Raw genomic sequence first — 21,425 nt, 5'->3', positions numbered from 1 at the left:
TGTTGTGGGGATTTTATTTCCCCTTTGCAAGTGATTTTAAACTTGCATCTCTCTCTAAAGATCCCGATTTTGCCTTGTGAATGAAAAAGTGACAATTTTAAACTTGCACTTTGTCTTCAAAAACCCGATTTTGCTTATAAAGTGCATTTTTGACATTTTAAACTTGCCATTTGGTCAAAAAATCCCGATTTTGCCTAACATGTTGAAAAAGTGAAATTTTAAACTTGTTATATCCTCCAAAAAACCCGATTTTCATTGTTTTATGCAATTCGAACTTGCACTTTGTCTCCAAAAACCTGATTTGCAAGGGAAGAATGTTTTTTGAGGATTTTTAGCAAATTTTTGTGGAGAATTTGTTGGAGGAGGAAGGCGTTTAGGATTCCTTCCTATTTTCATGCATTGTTAGACACCTTTCACGCCACATGGAGGTTAAGATTGCTGGTTTTTTGCTTTATAACAGCAACCACGTTTTTACCAAAAACCACGTTTTTTGCCATTTGAAATGCTACGAATCAGCAATCTTATAAATCGTTTTTGCTTGGAATGATAAGGCGTTAAGGGTTGAAGGAGATTCAAACATCTTTCACGCCATTTCCTTTGCATTTGCTGCCATGTTTTTATACATAAGGCGTTTTTGCAAAAACGTGGCTAGGGTTTGTCATTGTGGATTCTCTCTATTTATTGGATTGTCTTCTTCATTCCAAGATTGATTGCATTTTTTGGAGAGGCATTTTCAGTTTGAAGCAAGGTTTGATTTCTTTTCTTTCTTTGTTTCATTTTCTTGTTTTCTTGTCTTCTTGTTTTTCCTTTCTGGTTGTAATTTTGTATATGATTATTTTGCCCCAAAAATCAGTTTTGAGAGAGATTTTCCCCTTGCAAGGCAATTTGTGGATTGCATTGTTCTTCCCCATTTTCCCTCTTTACCTATATTCGGGATTTTAAATCCCGATTGCAAGTTGGATGAAAATAATTGTTCTTCCCTTACGGTTAAAAGAATTTAACCATCTTTGGTTGAAATTCCAAGTTGCAAAGATGAAAAATACTCATTCTTTCAAAATCGGGTTTTTAGAACTGGATTACATGTTGAAAGTTCTTCCCATTTTCTTGAAGACGATCTTCCCAAAATCTTTTCATTTTCACTTATATTCATTTCCATCATCCGTACATACCATTTCATCCACTCATTTCACACCTTCATTCATTTTCCCCATTTAAAGTCTACCTGTAGTCAGCCATCCAGAACTCGAAATTGGTCCAAAATGCCCTCAAAAAACACTTGAAAATGAGTTCTAAAGGTCCAATTACAAGTGCAAACTTGTAGTTACCTATTACACATATGAAGTTGCATGTTTGTTCTCCACAAGTGCAAGTTAATGCTCTTGTTTTTCCCACACATGTAATGCAACTTCCAAAACCCGAAATTCACTTGTGAGCCCATTTTTGCATCAATCTCTTACCTTGTCAGTCCGGTTTGCACACATGATCTACCAAATCAATGGATTAAGGCATGGGCCTTATTTTGCAAGTAGATTTCAAGAATGGAGGATGATACAAATAAGAGATACAACAACAATTCATGGTTGAGAACATAGAATGCTTTCAAGACAAAGATGGTCATGGCGTGAAAAGAGGAAGGCAGCCCTTTCCCTCTTGAAAAGCTAGTACTACCCCAAGCAAGAAGATAAGGATGCAAGTTCCCATTCCGATTCAAGATGTCTTTACCAATCTAGAATACTTCAAGTTCTAGCATCCTGAAGCGACATGAAGATCATCACAGACAAAGGATGATGCAGTTAGAGTCGTGTCCTTAGACACATGGAATAGTTTTAGTTATGCATTTGTAATTTTGTTTTGACAAGTTACATGTAAAAAAATAACTTTGTAATTGCAAGTTAACTCATTACTTGCACTTTGTAATTACATGTAAAGCAACTACAAGTCGTGTTCAATTAGAACTGTAGTTGAAATAAGTCTTAGTTAGTTATTGAATAAGTCTTGGTGGTTGAGAGAATCTCTCAAGTTAGTTGGGATCCTCCCACCTTTTTCTCAAGGCTCCTCTTCTATATATACTTGAGGGATCTATTGTAATCTTTATCTTTTGGAAAGCACGCAAAAACTCTGCCAAATTTACAGCAAATAAGTCTTTGAGCTTTCATGTGTAAATTTAAGAATTGAAAGGAATAGAAGAAAATTGCTCAAGCTTTGAGTCTTTGTGCTACATTCTTGAGTTTGCGTTCTATATTATCTTTCTTGCAAGTGTTCCTTAAAGAGCTTAATCACATTTGATTTGCAGTCTTTGTGCTGCAAGTAGTTGAGGTTAATATAGATTAAAACAAATATTTTGTTGAGAAAAGCTGCAAGTCTTTGTGCTTTCACTTGTTCTTAGGAGAATTTAGGAGTAGATTTTGTGAGAAATAGCTGTAAGTCTTTGAGCTTATACTACTTCCCATTCTTTTAAGTAGAAAAGAATAAGATATTCCAGTCTTTGAGCTGTTATAACTTGTCCTTTATAGCATTAGTATAGAAAAGGGTAGATAAGACTTCACATAATCAAGTCTTTGAGCTTGATATTGCTATCTCGTCCTGAAGGAAGTGACGGTTTGCGCTTTCAGGAAATTTCATTTCCTTTCTCTCATTTCATTTTGAAAGTGATTACTACTGTTTATATCAAATTGCTATCCTTTTCTGTGAAGAGAAAAGGATATTGTCTTTCTTGAAAGAAGAAGAAAGATTGTTGTCCCATCCTATTTTTATTTTTAAAGTTGTAGTTAGATAGGGGGAGCCTTCCCTTAATTAGGAGAGTTTTACTCACACCCTGTGGTTGAAACCACAATTTTTGTATATTTCCCCAAGTGTACAAAATTTTCAACCAACAGTTTTTTGGCGACTCTGTTGGGGACACTAATGCATTCAGAAGCCTATGCTTTTGTTTGAAGACTAGTGTCTTGCTGATTTAAAAAAAAAAAAGGAATAAATTTTCTTCGCTTTCTGCTGGAAATACCAATACGCATCCAAAATTTTCTTCGGTTTTTGTTTGAAGACTAGTGTCTTTTGTTAGGACAATAATTGGAATAAGTCTTTGTTAGTTATTGAATAAGTCTTGGTGGTTGAGAGAATCTCTCAAGCTAGTTAGGATCCTCCCACCTTTTTCTCAAGGCTCCTCTTTTATAAATACTTGAGGGGTTTTTTTTATTTATTTTTATTTTTGAAAGCAAGCAAAAACTCTGTCAAATTTGCAGCGAAGAAGTCTTTGAGCTTTTATGTGTAAATTGAAAGATTGAAAGAAATAGAAGAAATTTACTTAAGCTTTGAGTCTTTGTGCTACATTCTTGAGTTGGTGTTCCATATTTCCTTCTTTGCAAGTGTTTCTTTGAGAGCTTAATCGAATTTGATTTGCAATCTTTGAGCTGCAAGTATTGAAGATTAATTTAGTAAAAGTAGAAGTTCTATTGGAAAAAGCTGTAAGCCTTTGTTCTTACACTTGTTCTTAAACATAATTTAGAAGTAGATTATGTGGGAAATAGCTGTGAGTCTTTGAGCTTACACTACTTCTCATTGTTTTAAAGAAGAAAAGAATAAGGTATTTCAGTGTTTGAGTTGTCATAACTTGTTCTTTATAGCATTAGTGTAGAAAAGGGTAGATAGGACTTCATATAATCAAGTCTTTGAGCTTGATATTGTCATCCCGTCCCGAAGGAAGTGACGGAAGTCTTTGCGCTTTCAGGAAACTTCATTTCCTTTCTCTCATTTCATTTGAAAGGGGTTACTGCTATTTATATTCAATTGCTATCCTTTTCTGTGAAGAGAGAAGGATATTGTCTTTCTTGAAAGAAGAAGAAAGATTGCTGTCCCATCCTATTTTATTTTCAAAGTTGTAGTTAGATAGGGGGAGCCTTCCCTTTATTAGGAGAGTTTTACTCACACGTTGTGGTTGAAACCACAATTTTGTATATTTCCCCAAGTGTACAAAATTTTCAACCAACACAAATGCACTTTCTCGATGTGAAAATCCTTCAACATCCTTGGAAGATTGCACCAGTTCTTGTGGAGTTGTAGTTAATCTTAGCAAAGAAAAACTTGGTTCATTTGGAATTCGTCCATTAGAGCACTATCTATTGATATCAGTGCCCTTAGGAGTAGATTTAGATCCTTCTAACCCTTTCCCCTTTAAATTCAGTTCATTCCAATTTAGTTCGTTTGGAGTAGAAGCATCACAAAATTGCTATATCCGATGATGAAGTTCCAGCCACAACAAAGAAGTGAATGAACGATCCAAACATAAGTTGCCTTGGATTACCAGCATATCACATCAAGCCAACTAATCACATCCATTGCATAATCGGAACCTTGGAGTAGATCGTTTTAACTTATTGCCATCTTAGCATACGATTGAACTTTGATCAAGAGAGGATACAATGACCATTGGGAAACTTTATTCTGTGTTGGACGTTGTCATAAAAAACACGTCAACACACCGTACTGCTCGGTCACTTCATTTTTTGCATTGTATAGTCTCGTAGTCGCAAATCCTCCATCTTACGGCCCTGTTGTGATCATTTCACACATCGCCCCATCGCAAATGGGGACCCCCTCTTTTTGCTTGTTTTTCGCTCGTTTTCGCTTTCGTTTTTAGGGTTTTGTTAGTCAGTTAGTTGTCTGGATTTAGGGCCAAGCCTTAGGGTTTTAAATTTTGCCTTTTCAAGCCAAAATCCAGTCATTTTTTTGAGAGCTTTTGAGCTTCTTTTCTAGAATGCAAATTTTTGAATGCAATGATTTCGCCAAAATGGTCTAATTTTCAATTGGAATGTTCATGCAGAGCTTAAACTTGTCTAAGTGTTGACCGTCAATATGAATTTTTGTCTGATTGAATATTTTGACCAAATTTTGACTTTTTTTGAATTTTGATCCTGGGCATTGGAATTGATTTGTTTTCGCCTCGTGAAGTGTTAAAATGTGAAAAATCTTGTTATTTTGGCCTGTAGGAGCAAAATCGCTCCTGTCCCTCAGTGAAGGACGGGAGCTCAATTTCAAATATCTCATCATCCTTGCAGAGTCCAGACAAATTTTACGTTTGAAGTGATGGAGAACGGCGAGATCTTTCCATTGAATATAAATTGAAGATTTTCATGAGCACAGAAAGGCCTCCAGGAGGAAAATCGCTCCTGTCCCTCAGTGAAGGACCGGAGCTACAAATCAAATTTCGCCTCGTCCTTGCAAGATTTCGACAACTTAATGATTTGAGGACGTCCAAGAGAAGATGTTTTGCCAAATGAATATAATTTGAGATGCAAAAACGAAGGAGAATGACCTATATTGACTAAATCGCTCCTGTCCCTCTCCAAGGGACCAGGGCGAGGTACCTTGTAGCTCTCGTCCCTCTCCCAGGGACCAGAGCGATTTCCTTCATTTTGCAAAATCTAGACAAGGGTCAAGGCAAGTTTACGTTCAAAAACAAAGGAGAACATGAGGTGAACGCATTGAATATAATTTGAAGATTTTTTTGGACGTCCATACCAGTGTTAGATGCCTAGTTCGCTCCTGTCCCTCAGGAAGGGACCAGAGCGATTTTTGATATAATTGTTTTTCTTGCAAAGTTACAAATGATGTCAAGGCATGAACGAATAGAGGGAAGAAGGACGAGTCCGTTGAATATAAACTGGGAACCAGGCAAAGTGAGATAGTGGCCACAAGGGAAGGATCGCTCCTGTCCCTCTCCAAGGGACCAGGGCGATGATGATGATAATACTCTCTACGCAAGTTCAAGGTCGTTCCTCCAAGGTTCAAGACCTATCCAAGTCAAGACGAAGGGTGGCGAAGACATTTTAGAGCATTTCCATCAAGCGCAAGGTTGTAAAGGTCATCACATGGAAGGAATGTGCACTCTAAGACCCATATCGCTCCTGTCCCTCTCCAAGGGACCAGAGCGATATTTCTATTAAAGCATCGATTTCAAAAGACAAGCAAGTGTTAAGCTACCAAGAGGATCGAAAGGACGTTATTACACGCATTGAAGATAATTGTAAGTTGAAATAAACAAGAACAAGCTCGCAATGATGAACTTCGCTCCTGTCCCTCTGCAAGGGACCAGAGCGATATTGGATATATTGGCCAATTCATGCGAGATTTACGTAAGGTCAAGGTTTCGCAACGTCTTGGAGGATCCATGGTATGGTAGGAAGATGATACACGAAGATTGCAAACGTAAAATAATCACCAAAATGAACATAGAGCTCACATCGCTCCTGTCCTTTGGACAAGGACCAAGGCGATCTCATCAAAGGCACTCATGTTCCTTCAAAACAAGGCAAGGCGAGGACAAGCAAGGCAAGGGACGACGTTTTGAAGGACATTGCAAAGGAGATCGAAGTTTAAAAGTCGCCAAGATCAAGGAGAAATAATGGATCGCTCTTGTCCCTCTCCAAGGGACAAGGGCGATGATCCTTATAACATCGAAGGTACCTTGCAAAAGCGAGTGGGACGTGCGCAAAGGACACAAGCAATGATATTATTCGCCTTACAATGGAGGTACGAAGGTCAAAGATACAAGATGAACATGAAGACATGGAGATCGCTCCTGTCCCTCTCCAAGGGACAAGGGCGATGTTAGACAAAACACATGATATTCTTTGAAAATCACGTTAAGACAAGGACGCACAAGATTTTAAATGGCATTTGAAAGATGATACAAGGAGAGGATCGTACCAAAATGAAGAATTTCAAGCTAAAACTTAGGATCGCTCCTGTCCCTCTCCAAGGGACCAGGGCGATAATGGTCATGAGATGCACTTGCTCGCACAAGAATGAAATTCAAATTTGAAGGACCCAACAAACATCCCAAAATCAACATGGAGATGAAGGAGTTGAACGTTGAAAACGCAAGAATCATGCCAAAGATGGTGAATCGCTCCTGTCCCTCTCCAAGGGACCAGAGCGATGAGGTACGTCCCGTTCATTTTCATATTTTTGGCGCCAAATAAACATTTCAAATTTTCCTTAAAATGCTAAGTTCGATAAAATTGAAAATCCATTTAAACTAGCATTTAATGTGGCGTTAAACATTTATTAATTATTTTGCCTTTATTAAAATCGAAATTTGCAAATTAAAAAACGCAAGGCATTAATAATTACTTATTTAATTAATAAAAAATCGATTTCAAGCGCTCATATATGGAAGTCGGCCTTGTTATGTCATTGCAAATCATTTAAAAATCGTTTGAAATTGTTATATTTTATCAAGTCGGCCTAAGGGATAAATCGATGAGAGCGCTATATATAGGGGGGTGAAAACTATTATTTTCACATCATTATTTTACCTCTCTACATGCGAATTAAGGAAGACGAAGGAAAGTGTTAAGTGTGTTCAAAGATAGTGCGAATATTATCCAAGGTGGCGCGAGTTTCATTCATACCAAAGGTGGCGCTAGTATCATCTTGTGTGGAGTGCGAAGTGTGTTTGAAGAGGTGTGAATTCCATCCAAAGGTGGCGCGCTTAGTGCGATTTCATTCCAAAGGTGGTGCGAAGCGTGCTTGAAGTGTGGAGTGCGAATTGCGTTGAAGACCAAAGTTGATGCGAACTTGAAGACCACGCCAAAGTACGAATTTGAAGATTCATTTGAGACCACGTCCAAGGCGATAATTGAAGATCACGTCCTGTCCAGAGGTGGCGAAGTCAATTTTGAGGAGATCATATTGAAGATTACTTTATACCTCAAATTTTGCCTAGGCAAATTTTGTTTTTGCATTCTAGAGTTAGCTCTCTATCGAGGTATGGCGATTTAATTATTATTGTTTTATTCATTCATCGTCATATTTCAAATTTTGAAATTTTTTCTCTTGGCTCAATCGTTGTATTTTAGGAAATGATAACTCTAGAGACTTATCATGAGGTTTCCTAAAATTTATCTCCGTTATTTATTGCAAAATCTATTTCTTATAATGAAATGTTGTGTAGGTATGGCGACCCCAAAGGCGGGAGCATCCACCAGTCGCTCGGCTCTCATGAAAGAAGATCAGAAGACCGAAGAAGTGGAGACCAAGATCGTGTCCAAGTGGAGCAACATTGGAGATACAAACTTGGGGAACTTTAGCACAAAGAAGTTCCGAGAGGTCCCTTACATCGGCAAGCCATCACCTGTCGCCCGGAGAATAATAGAGAGTGGCATCATTAAGGCGGCCGGTTTTCCTCCAGCCATTCAGTGCCACGAGTTGATGATCGAGTGTGCCCGTCATTACAATCCACAGTCCAGGACAATTGTGTCCAATGAAGGAAACACTTTGGCATACCTTTCAGAGGAAGCCATAAGTGAAGCCTTCCATCTTCCAGAGCACAGGGACATGATATACAAGAGCATTGAAGGAGCCAGATCAGTGTACGATGATGATCCAGATGCTTGCCTAAGCATAATCAACAAGAACTGGCTACTTAAGAGTCGTCCCCGTCTGAGCAAAGTACCGAACACACCACACAGGATTGATTTCCAAGAGGAGTACAGAGATTTGATCACCATGCTCAACAGAGTTACAGGAGCACCTCATGCCTTCTATTTTGAGAAATGGATGTTTTACTTCATCCAGGTGATTGTTCAAGGAAAGGGTACAATACATTGGGCTAGGATAATTAGCCATTGCTTAGACGTACAGTTGAGAAGACTCAGGGCTACTAAGTCCTTCCACATGAGTTCATATGTCGTCTATGCCTTAATCAGGAGCGTTGAGTACGCAGGACTACCTCACAGAGGAGTGATTGGAAGAGGACCCGGCGAGGTCAGAGTTTGTGAATCCTATACCTACTTGCATCATCCACCAGGGAAGAACTACAAGTTAATCAATGATACTTTCACGATGAACATCACAAGGACGTTGCAAGGAGGGATTCACAACAGATTATCTCAGGATGCCCAGGAGTTCATCAAGAGGTACGGTGCTTGGTTCATTCAGTTTCCCAAGTTCACTTATATTAGAGTGTATGGATGTCCTTTACCTCCATACATGTTGCCGAGGTACCCGACAGACAGAATTGTGTTACTTGAAGTAACGAGGCAGTTGGCAGCATATGTGAAGGCATTCAGACACAGACATCAGAATGGAGTTCAGGTACCTATTATTTTGGGTAATTCAGTGGAGGTATGTCCTAATGTCTTAGCCATGGATGACGCAGAGAAGGAGTTAGCCTTGTATCCTTTTTCATCTTTTGCTTGGAGGAATAGTTTTGATCCACATGGACATTTAGAGGAGACGGTCGGTAGAAGATTTAGACATGAGTACCAAATTGAAGATTTTATGATGAATCTCCTAGATGATCTCGAAGTGAAACGAAAGATACATTCTAGATTACCTTTGGATTTCATCAGGAAATGTAAGATTTACAGAGTAGCCGACCAAGCTCAGGACAACGGCAGGCACATCCAATCTTCATATGATAGAGAAAGTAAAACAATAAGTTTGAATTGGAATGAGCCCGAGGCCGTGGATTTAGATGATTTGATGGCACCAGTCTTGTCTTGTACTCGCAGATGGGTAGACGTTCAACATCAGAAGTTGAGAGAACAAGGCATAGCTATGTCTTTTACTTTGGAAGAAAAGCCAGCCGAAGGTGTAGCCAGTGTTAGTGAAGGCAATCCTAATCCTAGGAATTCTGGTGAAGGTAACCTTCGATGTGCCAGTGAGGGCAATCTCCATTCGAGAGGTTCGAAGAGAAAGGAAAGATCAGAAAAGAAAGAGCCTTCCAAGAAAAAGCAAGGTGCTAACAAAGATCAAACACCAGGTACTTCTTCCAGGCCAGAGGATAGAACAGTTCGAGTGGAAGAATCCATGGAATCGATGGTACAGAATGACAGACAGGAAGAAGAACAGGCACAGCATGTTTCATCCGATGGATCTCTCCAAGACTATGATTTAGATAATGATAATGAAGTAACATCTCCTCCCAGACAAGAAGAAATAGTACATAAAGAAATTCAAGTTCAAGAGACAAGATCAAACATCCCAGATTGGTTGAAGGAAAGATTGACTAAGGTGATTGTAATTGAGGACGAGGACAGTGCAATTGATTTAGAGAGCCTTGTTGGACGTTCACATATGACAATAGAGAAGAAGAAGGCTACAAAGATGTCCAAGATGATTCGAGATGAGACTGGATCTAGAAAACTGCAGATAGCTACACCGGCAGCAGACAAATATGAGGGTGAGATCCTAGCAGAAGACTACCATATACAGACTATTGAGTTAGGACCATCCACAGCAGAGCAGACTTTAGATGATGCCACCGACACATTTGAGGCATTGAAGGACAAGTTTAGAGAAGAAGTAGAAAAGAATAGAAAGCTTGAGAAAGAGGTCGGTGCATGGAGGACATATTTCAGTCACATCAATGAACCTTTGGGACGTCAGGATCCAGTTAGATCACCATTGCAGGCATTGCCCCTTCAATCAATCAATGAAGCAGAAAGATTCAGGAATATGGTCCAGCGTACATGTAGTTGGATGGATAGATCTCACACGGTGGCCATTGAGTTTGTTACAAGGATGTCGAAGATCACCCATCAGGCTATCCAAGTTCTTGAGATTATTCACAGATTGATGGCAATAGTAGCCGCATTTGCCCATACCAAGGACGTTGTCATCCCTGTCTTGAAAGTTATAAGACACACATCTAGAAGAATTTTAGCACAAGAGAGGATCTTAGAAGGTGATTCTCACAGTTTATTTCAGTGGTCAACCTTACTCCATATAAAGAGTGTTCTCTTTGAGGACATCAGTGTTAGATGTGGTCAAGTTGAGGAGGTGATCAATCCGATCCAGGACAGAGTATTTGAGGTACTTCGTACCATTCTTGGCAGAAGGATCGAGGTCGAGACAGATGTGGATTTACAAGAATTTGAGGATAGAATCAAGATCATCTTTCGCAAGGACGCAGATGTTACAGATGAGCAGTATGATCAGATGTATGCTACCATGCTCCTGATTGATAGAACAAAGGAACTTGAACCTACTTGGGACACAGCTCTTCTAGATGCATTTGATCAGGTTATCCACTTAGAAGAGAGTATCAAGAATCTTCCCGAGATTCCAAGCACAGAAATCGAAGGAATCGTGACGAAATTCATTGCATATGCTAAGAAAGAGAATTGGAAAGGGAATAAGATTCTAGATGAAAGGTTGTTACAGATGACATGACATCTTATTTCTCATTGGTTGATACCTCCTAGATTTTTGTGCCAAATTTAATATTTGGCTATGTATTTAATATTATTCAGTAAAAAGGAGGTCATTTGTAACAAACCCTAATTAGGGTTTAGGTGTCATGATCTTGTCCATTGATTTACTTTCAATCTGGACCTTTCATTGTAATTGGGGATGCTATTTATACCCCCATTTTTCATTTCATTTAGAGGGAGTTAATAGTCGAATAGTCAGATAAGAGTGAAATAGAGAGAATAGAGTTGTAAGCAATTTTTATTTTGTAGCAAGATTGAGTCTTGAAGAGAGAAATTCAAGCAATTGTTGTATATGATGACTTGGAAATCAATAAAATATTGAAGTTATGGTGTTTTGTTGCAAATTTCTTAAGTTATCTTCATGGTTGTTGGATGTACTTGAATCACGCTCAATCAAAGTAGTTTGTTAATTTGAAAGGCTAAGTGTGAGATTTGATATTTGGTAGGATTCGCAATCCAAACCACTAGCTTCTTGCTGATTGTAGGAACGCCTTGCGTGGTCGACTGGAAAACATTTTGAGTCCTTAACCTTCAAGCATTTTCGCATCTAGGATATGTACCTTCGTAGTAGTGTCCTTGGTCTTTGATGCATTGAATACCATTATTACCTTAGAAGATTGCACTAATTTCAATTAAGTTGTTATCTTATGGCAAAATTGAAGTTGGTTGAGTCTTGCCAAATCTCATTCATGCTAAGTCGTTCATAGGGTTAGGCTAGATTAGACCTCTTAAGCCCTATCTTTTTCCATTTTTTTGAAAGTTCCTTTTAGTTTAGTAAAATCTTCGAGCTTTGAATACGTAAGACGCCTTGGAGGAAACAGCAAATCACATCATACCACTAAAAAAGCTTGTCCACACGTGGAGACCCCACTAAAAGAACCTTGGAGTCCATCTAACTGATCCTTTTTGCAGATCTTCAGCAGTTAGAGACTATTTTCTCAAGAGAGGATAAGATGCCTCTCGGTATTTTATTCTGTGTATGATTGTGTACAAAATACACGTCAACAGGCCCCTAACAACATCTTGCACTATATGATCCTCTCTTGCTAGCAACTGTATGCTCTTCCTTGGGCAAGGATCATTCTGCATCCACATTGTGTAGCCATTAATTCAAATTCGTGGGATTTTGGTGGTCGACATCGTATGATTATCAACCATCGTACAAAAACTTCCTCCCTTGGTAAACATCATACATTGGTTAAACACTTAAATTTTTTTGTTTTTTGGCTTTGTGAGCATTGTTTTTGCCTCTTAAAAAATCATGAAAATCATGTGTGCCATGAAATTCTGTGTGGTTTTGAAGGTCGTAATTTGTGCTTGATGGTGGGGGCTTTGTCCCTTGACCCCAGATCTTGTGAAGGGCCCCTTGATCCTATTGGGGGTGTTGCCTCGGGATCCCTACTACACTCATTTGATTTGCCAAGTACTCTTATAGTCCAAGTTTTCAAGTTACACTTCCAAGTTCGTCTTTAGGTCCTTGTCTACAATATCACCATCAATGTGGAAAGTCTGCCCTAATGTTACTTAAAGTTTACTTCTTGTTTGGAAGACAAATTTTTCCTTTTATGGGGGATGATGTAGTTAGTGTCAATGCCTATTATTATGTTTCAATAATACTAGTTATCCGACTATGTATTAAGTGTTTGTTGACTTTGGGTAGTTATAAGCGTTGGTTGGTAGACAATTGTGTTCCTCTTGGCAACCATCGACTCTTTTAAATATATTGTGTATCATCAAGGAAAGCAATATGATCTAGTTAGATTGACTCCGATCCTTGGCTGACCATCTCTAGTTTTCTTGTGTAATAATTTCATGTGCAAATAAAGATATATTTTACTCGGTATCTAGTATGTATTGTCATCTTTATTATTAATTCATACATTTATTTTATTAGATAGAGCAGTAAATAGCATACTAAGTAAAGTTTGAACTACTAAACATTGATAATATGGCAATGATTTTATTGAACATTAACTATGGTGGATGAAGGTTTGGAGGCAAATCCCCCATAGGTTGAAGGGTAGTGCCCCTCATAGGGGTTTGGGGGTAGAGCATGCAACAGGGTTTTGGGGGCAATGCCATTGGTGCATTCTTTGTCATGATATTGGGTAGGATTGAGGGGCGGATCCCCTTCCACCAACCACCAATTAAGGCCTTCAAATACACAAACTTTCATACAAATGTCATTTTCCCAATTTTATCACTTTTTTATGCAACACCAAATCCTTACTAATTTTGAAACTTAGGAGTGATTTGAAATTAGGCTTAGAAGTTGGATGCCAATATATAAGTTTTTTGTGAGTGTATAGGGTTTGGGTAGAGCCCATAGACCATCAAGGTTGGGGTTTTTGGCACACAAATCAAAAACACTTTTGGATTTTTAAAAACATTGACTTTTTCTTTTTCTTGCCGCATGGGATACTTGAAAGTGTCAAGGATGGTTGGGAGACTCCTTGACGTCCCTTGGATGTCTTGAAATCCCCAAAACTATCTCTAAACTAGGGGTTGTCCCAAAATTATCCTCAAGTCTTGAGCAATGGTGGTGCTACAATGCAAGGATGCGCCGTCCAAGTCCCCATCCTTGAAGCACGGGGATTTGGGGTGGGGGATACATATCCTCATGGAACACTGATAATAACAAGTTGAGATATTATTTATAATATCATTTCTATGTTTAAACATGGAAAAAATGAAGGGACCCATGTCATTTTGAATCTCACAAGAAATGAGTTATTGGATATTATTTGAGTTACAAGTTTGGATATTGTACATATAATTATTTCTTCTAATACACTTGTAATACTATTAATGAGGCATTACAAAAGGTCTTAGTTACTTAGTGATTAGGATAAACCTAAGATTTATGGACTCAAAATGATATTATCCAATGTAGCATATAAATGGTAAATCATTAGTGTGTATTTACATACTTCCATATTATAATATTTCTTTATGTCCTTTGCAAGTTTCTGTTGATTTTTTTTTTGAAAATACAAGGAGGTTGTTCTTCTCACCTTGTAGACCACATATCATCAGGTTAACTTATTTTATCATAAACCTTTTTGTTACAAACATTTAAGCTTTAAGGTACTTTTATCTTGTAGGTACTGTCTTCACATATGGTGTTACTAGTAGTGGCAAGACGCATACCATGCATGTGAGTGTCTAATCTTCTTTTAATAACCTTTTGGTCTGTTATTCATGAATTTTCCTCACTTTGGTTATTCAAATTTATGTATATAGGAATCTTGCTTTTTGTGAAGTTTTAAGCACATCCACTTTTCACATCTTGTTTATTTTTGAATCTTGATATTACTAAAAAGGATGTAGCTTGCTTGTATGAGTATCTCATCGTCTTGAATCTTTGTAACAAAGTTACTTACATAACTAAATTAAATATTTTTTATTGTTCTTGAAGATAAAATTTGTATTTATTTATTTTATTAGAATGGTAGAAAAAGTGAACAATCCTTATTTAGAGATTGTATTTAGAGTCAATATTTAGATCTAAGAATGTAGAATAAAATAAGAGGGATATTCAAGGATAGAATTTACTATGTGGACCGCATAAGGTTTCATCAAAGAAAAGTTAGAAACATATTTAGATGGTTTTGTATGAAGGGTAAATGTAATGTTTCCATTTCGGATTTACCATAATTTAGACCTAGGACAACAATTCCAACTCAAGGTGAGAATTATAATACATTTATAAATATAATTTTATCAATTCTGAAGACATTTCACTATAATATTTAACTTAAGATTCTAAGACTAGTTTGGAAGATAGAACTTATCTTGATAGCTTCCTCTGATTTGTATACTTGAAATATATGCCTCAATGTTATAAATTGCTGCTGCTCAACCAAGCCTTCAGATTTGAGTAATAATAAAATAGATTCATCTCAACTTATGCTATAATTCTCCCTTTCAACTTGATCTTCAAATGCTATGGAGTGACTATAAGTCTGCCACACAATTCTCTTCACAATGAAGTTCTTTATATCACCTTTGAAACTGCTATAAATCTGGTCACAAGTCCGATACAAGGAGATCACAATCTCTTCCTTATAATCTGCTCATCAAAATCATATACGCTTCTGAATTGATCTTCTATATATTGCATTATCTCCTTTGTGTATGTATTCCAACTATCTTCTTCTAATACACATACAACTCACTCTCTTAAATATATTCTTTTTACTTCAACACTCCACACCCATCTACCACTCTCCATTTGACCTTCAAATATCATTTATATCTTTCAATTTCTCTTAAGAAACATTTCTTTCCATCAACAATCACAACCGCCCAACAGATCACACCTTTTTGCTGCTCTTCATAATCCTGATTTCTGGTTCCAAATCACACCTATTCATAAGCTCTAATCGCTCCAATTTAATTGTTATCTTCCTTAACAAACATCGTACCTTTTGTCTTGTATGAATAGTTGTTTATTAGTAGCTGTTTGTTCTTAATCAAACAATTGCATTGAAGTCATATTTAATCATTATTTACCATCGCTGACTCGCTTGGATTACTAACTTTGTTAAACATCAATAGTGGTCGCTCTCTCTTAACATATTATTGCTTTCCTTTTATCATGTGCATCAAGTGCTTTACAAGCGCACCTAATTTATTACTAATTGCTGCTCTAAAATAAATGTTTAAGTCTAGTCATCACGATCGTCTTTTATTTCCAATGTTGCCTTCACAAATTAGTTAGTCTTTTATTAATTGCTGCTTTTAATCGGCTCTATTATTAATCCAACACCTTTGCTGTTCCTTCTAACATATTCATTAGAACATAGACGTATCTCCTACACAGAATTTCGCTTACTTTGGGTTTCAACTAGATATTGAATCGGCTATCATAGATTTAATAAAGTCTCAAATGATCTGTTTTTCCCATTTTCTTGCTCCACAAAATCACAATTGCTCCTTTTCTGGATGAGTCTCTCCTCATATGGATCATTTCAACTTGCTGTCTTTGGCCGCCTTTGTAGAGTCATCCACCATTACTTCATTCTTTGTTCAAAATAGATTGTCACCTTCTAATTACAAATCACTTGATCATAGATAAGGCCGGATTAATTTTCTGATCATGTTATCATCATCAATTCACTGTCATACGTTGTTTTATTCTTAATATAGTTGCTGGCTTATTGTCTTTAAGTCTTTGTTCTCTGATATTTAAAAAGGCTTCCAATGAAGTCGCAGCTATTAATATGTGTAGTTGCTGCCCATAGAAATTGTTTTATCATTTTTACCTGTAAACTTAGTGGCTGGGTACCATGGTGTCTTTGTTTAGATCACTCCAATCTTTGTTCTCATATGTATGAAATATGAGTTTCCTTTGTGCCCTCTTCTTTAGTGTCTTCATCCAACTGCAACTTTAATTTCTCCAAAACATCCCAAAACTTTTAGTTAGACTTATTGTCGAAATTCTCATCAAACTTACTGTGGTCAGTAAAGAGTGGATGATCCAATAATACATCTCTAATATGTTCACCTTCACATTCATCAACATCAAATCTCCATGTAAGGTGAAGGCACAAAGTCCTTTGTCAATGTACCCATTAGGAGCCATGGCAATCTTTACACAAATGGTCTTCTTGACATTGTCATCATAATCACTTGAGGTAAGCCATGGTATTTCTATCACTGCTTCTTGACATCTTCTTCATTGCTCCATGACTCGCTTCTCATATTGAAGATTCCTTTGGCACTAATGACAATCTTGACATTTGATCTTCACTTTGACATCAATGATAAGCCATAATGACTAACAATTCCAACAATCCTTAAAGATAATACAAGGAGCTTTCTCAATATTAACAATACTTCACAGAGTCTTGTTTAGGGACATCATAGTAAAGTTAATACATTGAATGTGGCAAACTTACTAGTATAGGAAGATACACCAAACAATGCAAAATAGAAAAGATTTAAACCAAATAACATCAAATAAGTAGCAGTTGACACCCAAGTCTGTATTTAACTCCTCCAAAATTTGATAAGGAGGAATCAACTTCTCTAAAATACAATGTCTATTTTAAGCAATATGACAAGTTGATAGGTAAGAAGGTGTAACTCTTATTAATGGAAAGATTACATGTGGCACTAAAATCTTAAATTAAATCCCCATATAATATTATTCTAATAATCCAAAATTGACCGATACTATTTTAACACAAGGAGGATGACAAACAGTAGAAAACGTGGACATCACTTGATGCCACTTATCATAGTAGGTATGATCAACAAGGGGAGCTCAAAGTCAATCCTAAAACCCTATAGGAGCATGATTATGTATGCAAATAAGCTCAAGGATATGCCTAGAAGATGATCCAATTGTTAGATTTCATGAAGATGCGTTTTAACAGCCCCAATGCTTTTACAACTCTTCTAGGCGTTTATCTTTTTAGTTTTCTTGATTTGCGATGATGTAGAGAACGACAATGTTCTAAAGCATTACTAAAAATGTTGACGTGATTTGTAAATAGGAAAGGATATTCCACTACTTTGTTCATCTACAAATTTCAATTGGCAGCTCAAACAAAGACCTTGAAGTACCAATTAGCAAGCACAAATTGCTTAAGGATTCGATCTTGTTCAATTAACTATGCAAGAAGTAATGTAAAACTACAGAAAAAGGATTGAAACAACAAATGCAAACATGAAAAATGGATTGAACACATTACATACACCTTGAGAAACCCATGTATGGGAAAAAATATCTATTAAGAGAGAGTCAAGTCTCCTCATGTCACTACTTTGTCAAGAGTGCATTTAATTTTAATGTCCCAAGGACCATTTGAAACTCCTGAAATCAACAATAATGTTCCGCACCTACACATGTTTGGCAATAGTCATTTGTGAACATATTGGAAGGTAAAAACAAGGGTTAGCCTTGCTTGTTATAATTCTGGATTCGACCGTGTAGATTTTGTTGTTGCCAACGTTACGGATCAAACACCATGATCCATCGTTAGGGTTAGCCTTTGCACATGGCTTTTCATGTCTTTAAATAACATCAAGAATCCTTCTTTGGGCAACTTTCTTTGTTCATAGCATCTAGGAGAGGAAGAGACAATGTTTGCAACCTTTGGTCTATCCTCATGGATAAAATGAGTGAAATTGTTGGCTTTGGAAGATTGATTGTTACAAAATTGTTGGGGCATTTGTGGTTTTGCCAAGGTGATTGCAAAATTGCTCACTATTTCTATTGGCAGTTTTATTACCATTTGAAAAGTGCTTTGTTTTCTCCAAATAACCTTGTTTTCTGATTTCTTGGAGATGTTGCAGATCAACCTAAGGTTGTCTTCATCATGGAGGAATAATTGATTGGCTTCAAAATCTTCATAGCAAGGGATTTAGAGTTTTGACATCTTCTTGGCCGAATGTGATGACATTTGACTTTTTGATCAAGTATTAAGATCTGATTTATGGATCACACCTCCCCACTAAGGAGGATTTTGGTCCCCAAAAACTCAGAAACTTTTTAAGTGAGCAATTTTCTTCCCCACATCCTCTTTTGGATAGCATTTCACCTTTCTTGGAAACTAACCCATTAGGCCAATTAGCTAGGTCTCGTGCATCCCCCTTCATGCCTTTCTCTCTTTCTAAAGAACAATATCACCTTCTAGCTTGTCTTGACTTGGGAGCTAAATGATAAATTTCTTCTCCCCATCCTCTTTTGGATAGCATTTCACCTTTCCTAGCAACTAATTGGTGGAATAACAGGAGCAAGTTCGAATTGGGAGTTTAGGCAGGATCTTTGGGCAGGGAGATTGACCGGGGATGTCTGCAACTCAAGTCACTGGTAGTCCACAGGGCATGCGACATGCTGGACAGGAAGGGGAATGGATAGCAGTTTGCCAGCGAGGAGACAGTCGTCTACTGTGAAAGTGGTTCGAAGACTTTGCCGTCTGTCAATGCTAGGGTTTTGCCGAATGCCGCCACTGGTTTTGGTGCGGCTGCGTCTGTCGGGCAGTGGTGGACTGGTGAGGCTCTGAGGTCACAACAAGGGAGACGACCATTTGATGGTGGGTTCATTCTTGTTGCAAATGCCATTTCCATTAAGCTGAAAGGGGAGACAGAAGAGGAAATAGATTATAATGTTTCTGTTTTTTCGACACAAGGTGTGATATGTCGGTTTAGGGGTTTTTGGCCTAGCCTCCCTTAGCTGCATACCTCAATCTCAGAACATTGGAAGCCTCTCATTACTGGTAATGTTCATATTTACTCCATGGATAAGGGTTTTTTATTGCAAAGTTTGTGAATGCTCAGAATAGAAATAAAATCTTATGTGATCATTATTTTTGCTTGGAGGACAAATTTTTGTCGATGATTAAACCATGGCACTCTGATTTCAACCCTTCTTCTGAAACATTTAACAAGGTCCCGATTTGGGTTCGGCTTCCTAATCTCCCCCTTCATTTATGGGCTGATCCTCTTTTAAGAGGAAGTGGGCAAAGCCCTTTGAGATTTTTTGATGGTGGATGATGAATCATCTGATATTTTTCACTCCACCTTTGCTCGCATTCTGGTTGAAATGGATGTTTCAAAAGGGCTGCCTGCTGAGATATTACTCAAATATTCTAAGGGTTGTTGGGTTCAATCTTTGGACTATGAAGGGATACCCTTCCGGTATAGAAGATGTTTTAAAACAGGTCACGCGGCTGCACAATGTGGATTTGAGAAAAATGCAATGACGGCTATGTGGTGGAAATGTGCTTCTGAACAACATTATACTGTTGAGAAGAAATCTGAGCAACATAGGAGTTTTTCTTAGGTGGTTCCGATGGATTCAAAGGGTCTTGTGGCATCCTCTCCGACTGTCACAAATGGTGGGGTTGCTGAAGCTGTGCAAGATTATCATGTTGAAACCCCTAAAGAGAGAGGGAATGGGCCTCAGGCTGCAATTTCTTGTCATAGTGTTCCGGCTATCAAATTTGGTAGCTTTTCTGACAATGTCATGCCTGTAGGGAGGAAAACTAATGATATCTTTGAGACGGTGGAGACTCTTTCTACAGTCATTCATTCTCAGCATAATGGTGGTCTTTCGCTGGCTTGGCATGGTAAGGCAGCGCAAATGGAAGAGGGTTGGATTTCTGTTAAGGGAAAGAAATCTAAGTTCTCTAAGCCCTCTTTTGACATGACTCTCCGCTCCCACAAGATTAGCTCTAAGTGTAAATCTTGGTTGGGGGCTGGTTTTTGGTTGGCTGTTGGTTGTTCTTCTTACAACTTTTGTTTTAGGTTGTGGGAGCCTATTTTTAAAACCCATGTATATGGCTATGGGAGCCAAAATAACCCATGGTTGTTTGGTGCTTTCATGTTCTTTTTGTTATGACAACTTTCTGGTTGAGGGTTCCAGATCCATTCAAAATCTGATTGTAAAGGGTTTCGGGTCCCTTCAAAACTTGTTTTTGCCTTAATAAAAAACTAACCCATTAGGCCAATTAGCTAGGTCTCATGCACCCTCCTTCATGGCTCTCTCTTTCTAAAGAACAATATCACCTTCTAGCTCCTCTTGACTCAAGAACTATTTAAGTGAGGAATTCTCCCCCCCCGGCACCCCCCCGGCACCCCCCCAATACTCTTTTGGATAGAATTTCACCTTGCCTAGCGACTAACCCATTAGACCATTTAGCTAGGTCTCATGCACCCCCCCTTCATACCTTTCTCTACTTATAAAGAAAAATATCACCTTCTAGCTCCTCTTGACTATGTGAAGCAAGACATCCATGGGAGGTGGCAACAAGCCTCCTTCATCAAGTATCAAAGGCTCAAATAAATGTAGATTTTCAGTATTCACCATTTATTACATTCTCATGTATCGAGGCAAATAAAGATTAAAAGCATTCTTGGTCACTTGTTCCAAAATATGAAATGGATGATATGTTGATGGCTTGAATTTCCTTGCTTGCCCTTGGAGCCTATCTTATCCTAGATACAAACAAACTTGGTCTCCAACCTAACATTTATGTTCAATCTGATGTTGGTGATGCTTCTTGTACCTAGCTTATGATCTCTTCAACTTTTGTTGAACATAGATATGAATTTGCCGAATCAATTACTCTAAACGTCCCTTGGATAATGCTACTTCACACGTAGGTGGGTAGAGACCTAGGGGATGGTGTTTCTTACAACTTATGCTGCAACATATTGAAAGATCCCCAGCTAGGCTATACTGAATTTTTTTCTGAT

General features: G+C 37.9%; 1 protein-coding gene across 5 annotated transcripts in view; it reads left to right on the top strand.

The window, feature by feature from the left end:
- LOC131073169 (kinesin-like protein KIN-7C, mitochondrial) overlaps nucleotides 1-21,425 on the top strand; it is a 344,338-nt gene that overhangs the window by 44,170 nt on the left and 278,743 nt on the right. For all 5 annotated transcript variants that reach the window (XM_058009569.2, XM_058009568.2, XM_058009570.2 and 2 more), the window contains exon 4: nucleotides 14,321-14,373. In XM_058009569.2, the coding sequence (XP_057865552.2) occupies nucleotides 14,321-14,373 (53 nt within the window). The remainder of the gene's footprint in view (nucleotides 1-14,320; nucleotides 14,374-21,425) is intronic.

Source organism: Cryptomeria japonica, chromosome 1 (assembly GCF_030272615.1).
Source record: "Cryptomeria japonica chromosome 1, Sugi_1.0, whole genome shotgun sequence".
NCBI classification, from domain to species: Eukaryota; Viridiplantae; Streptophyta; class Pinopsida; order Cupressales; family Cupressaceae; genus Cryptomeria; species Cryptomeria japonica.
The sequence above is the reverse complement of the archived record's forward strand: the minus strand, read 5'-3'. Positions and strand labels throughout refer to the sequence as shown.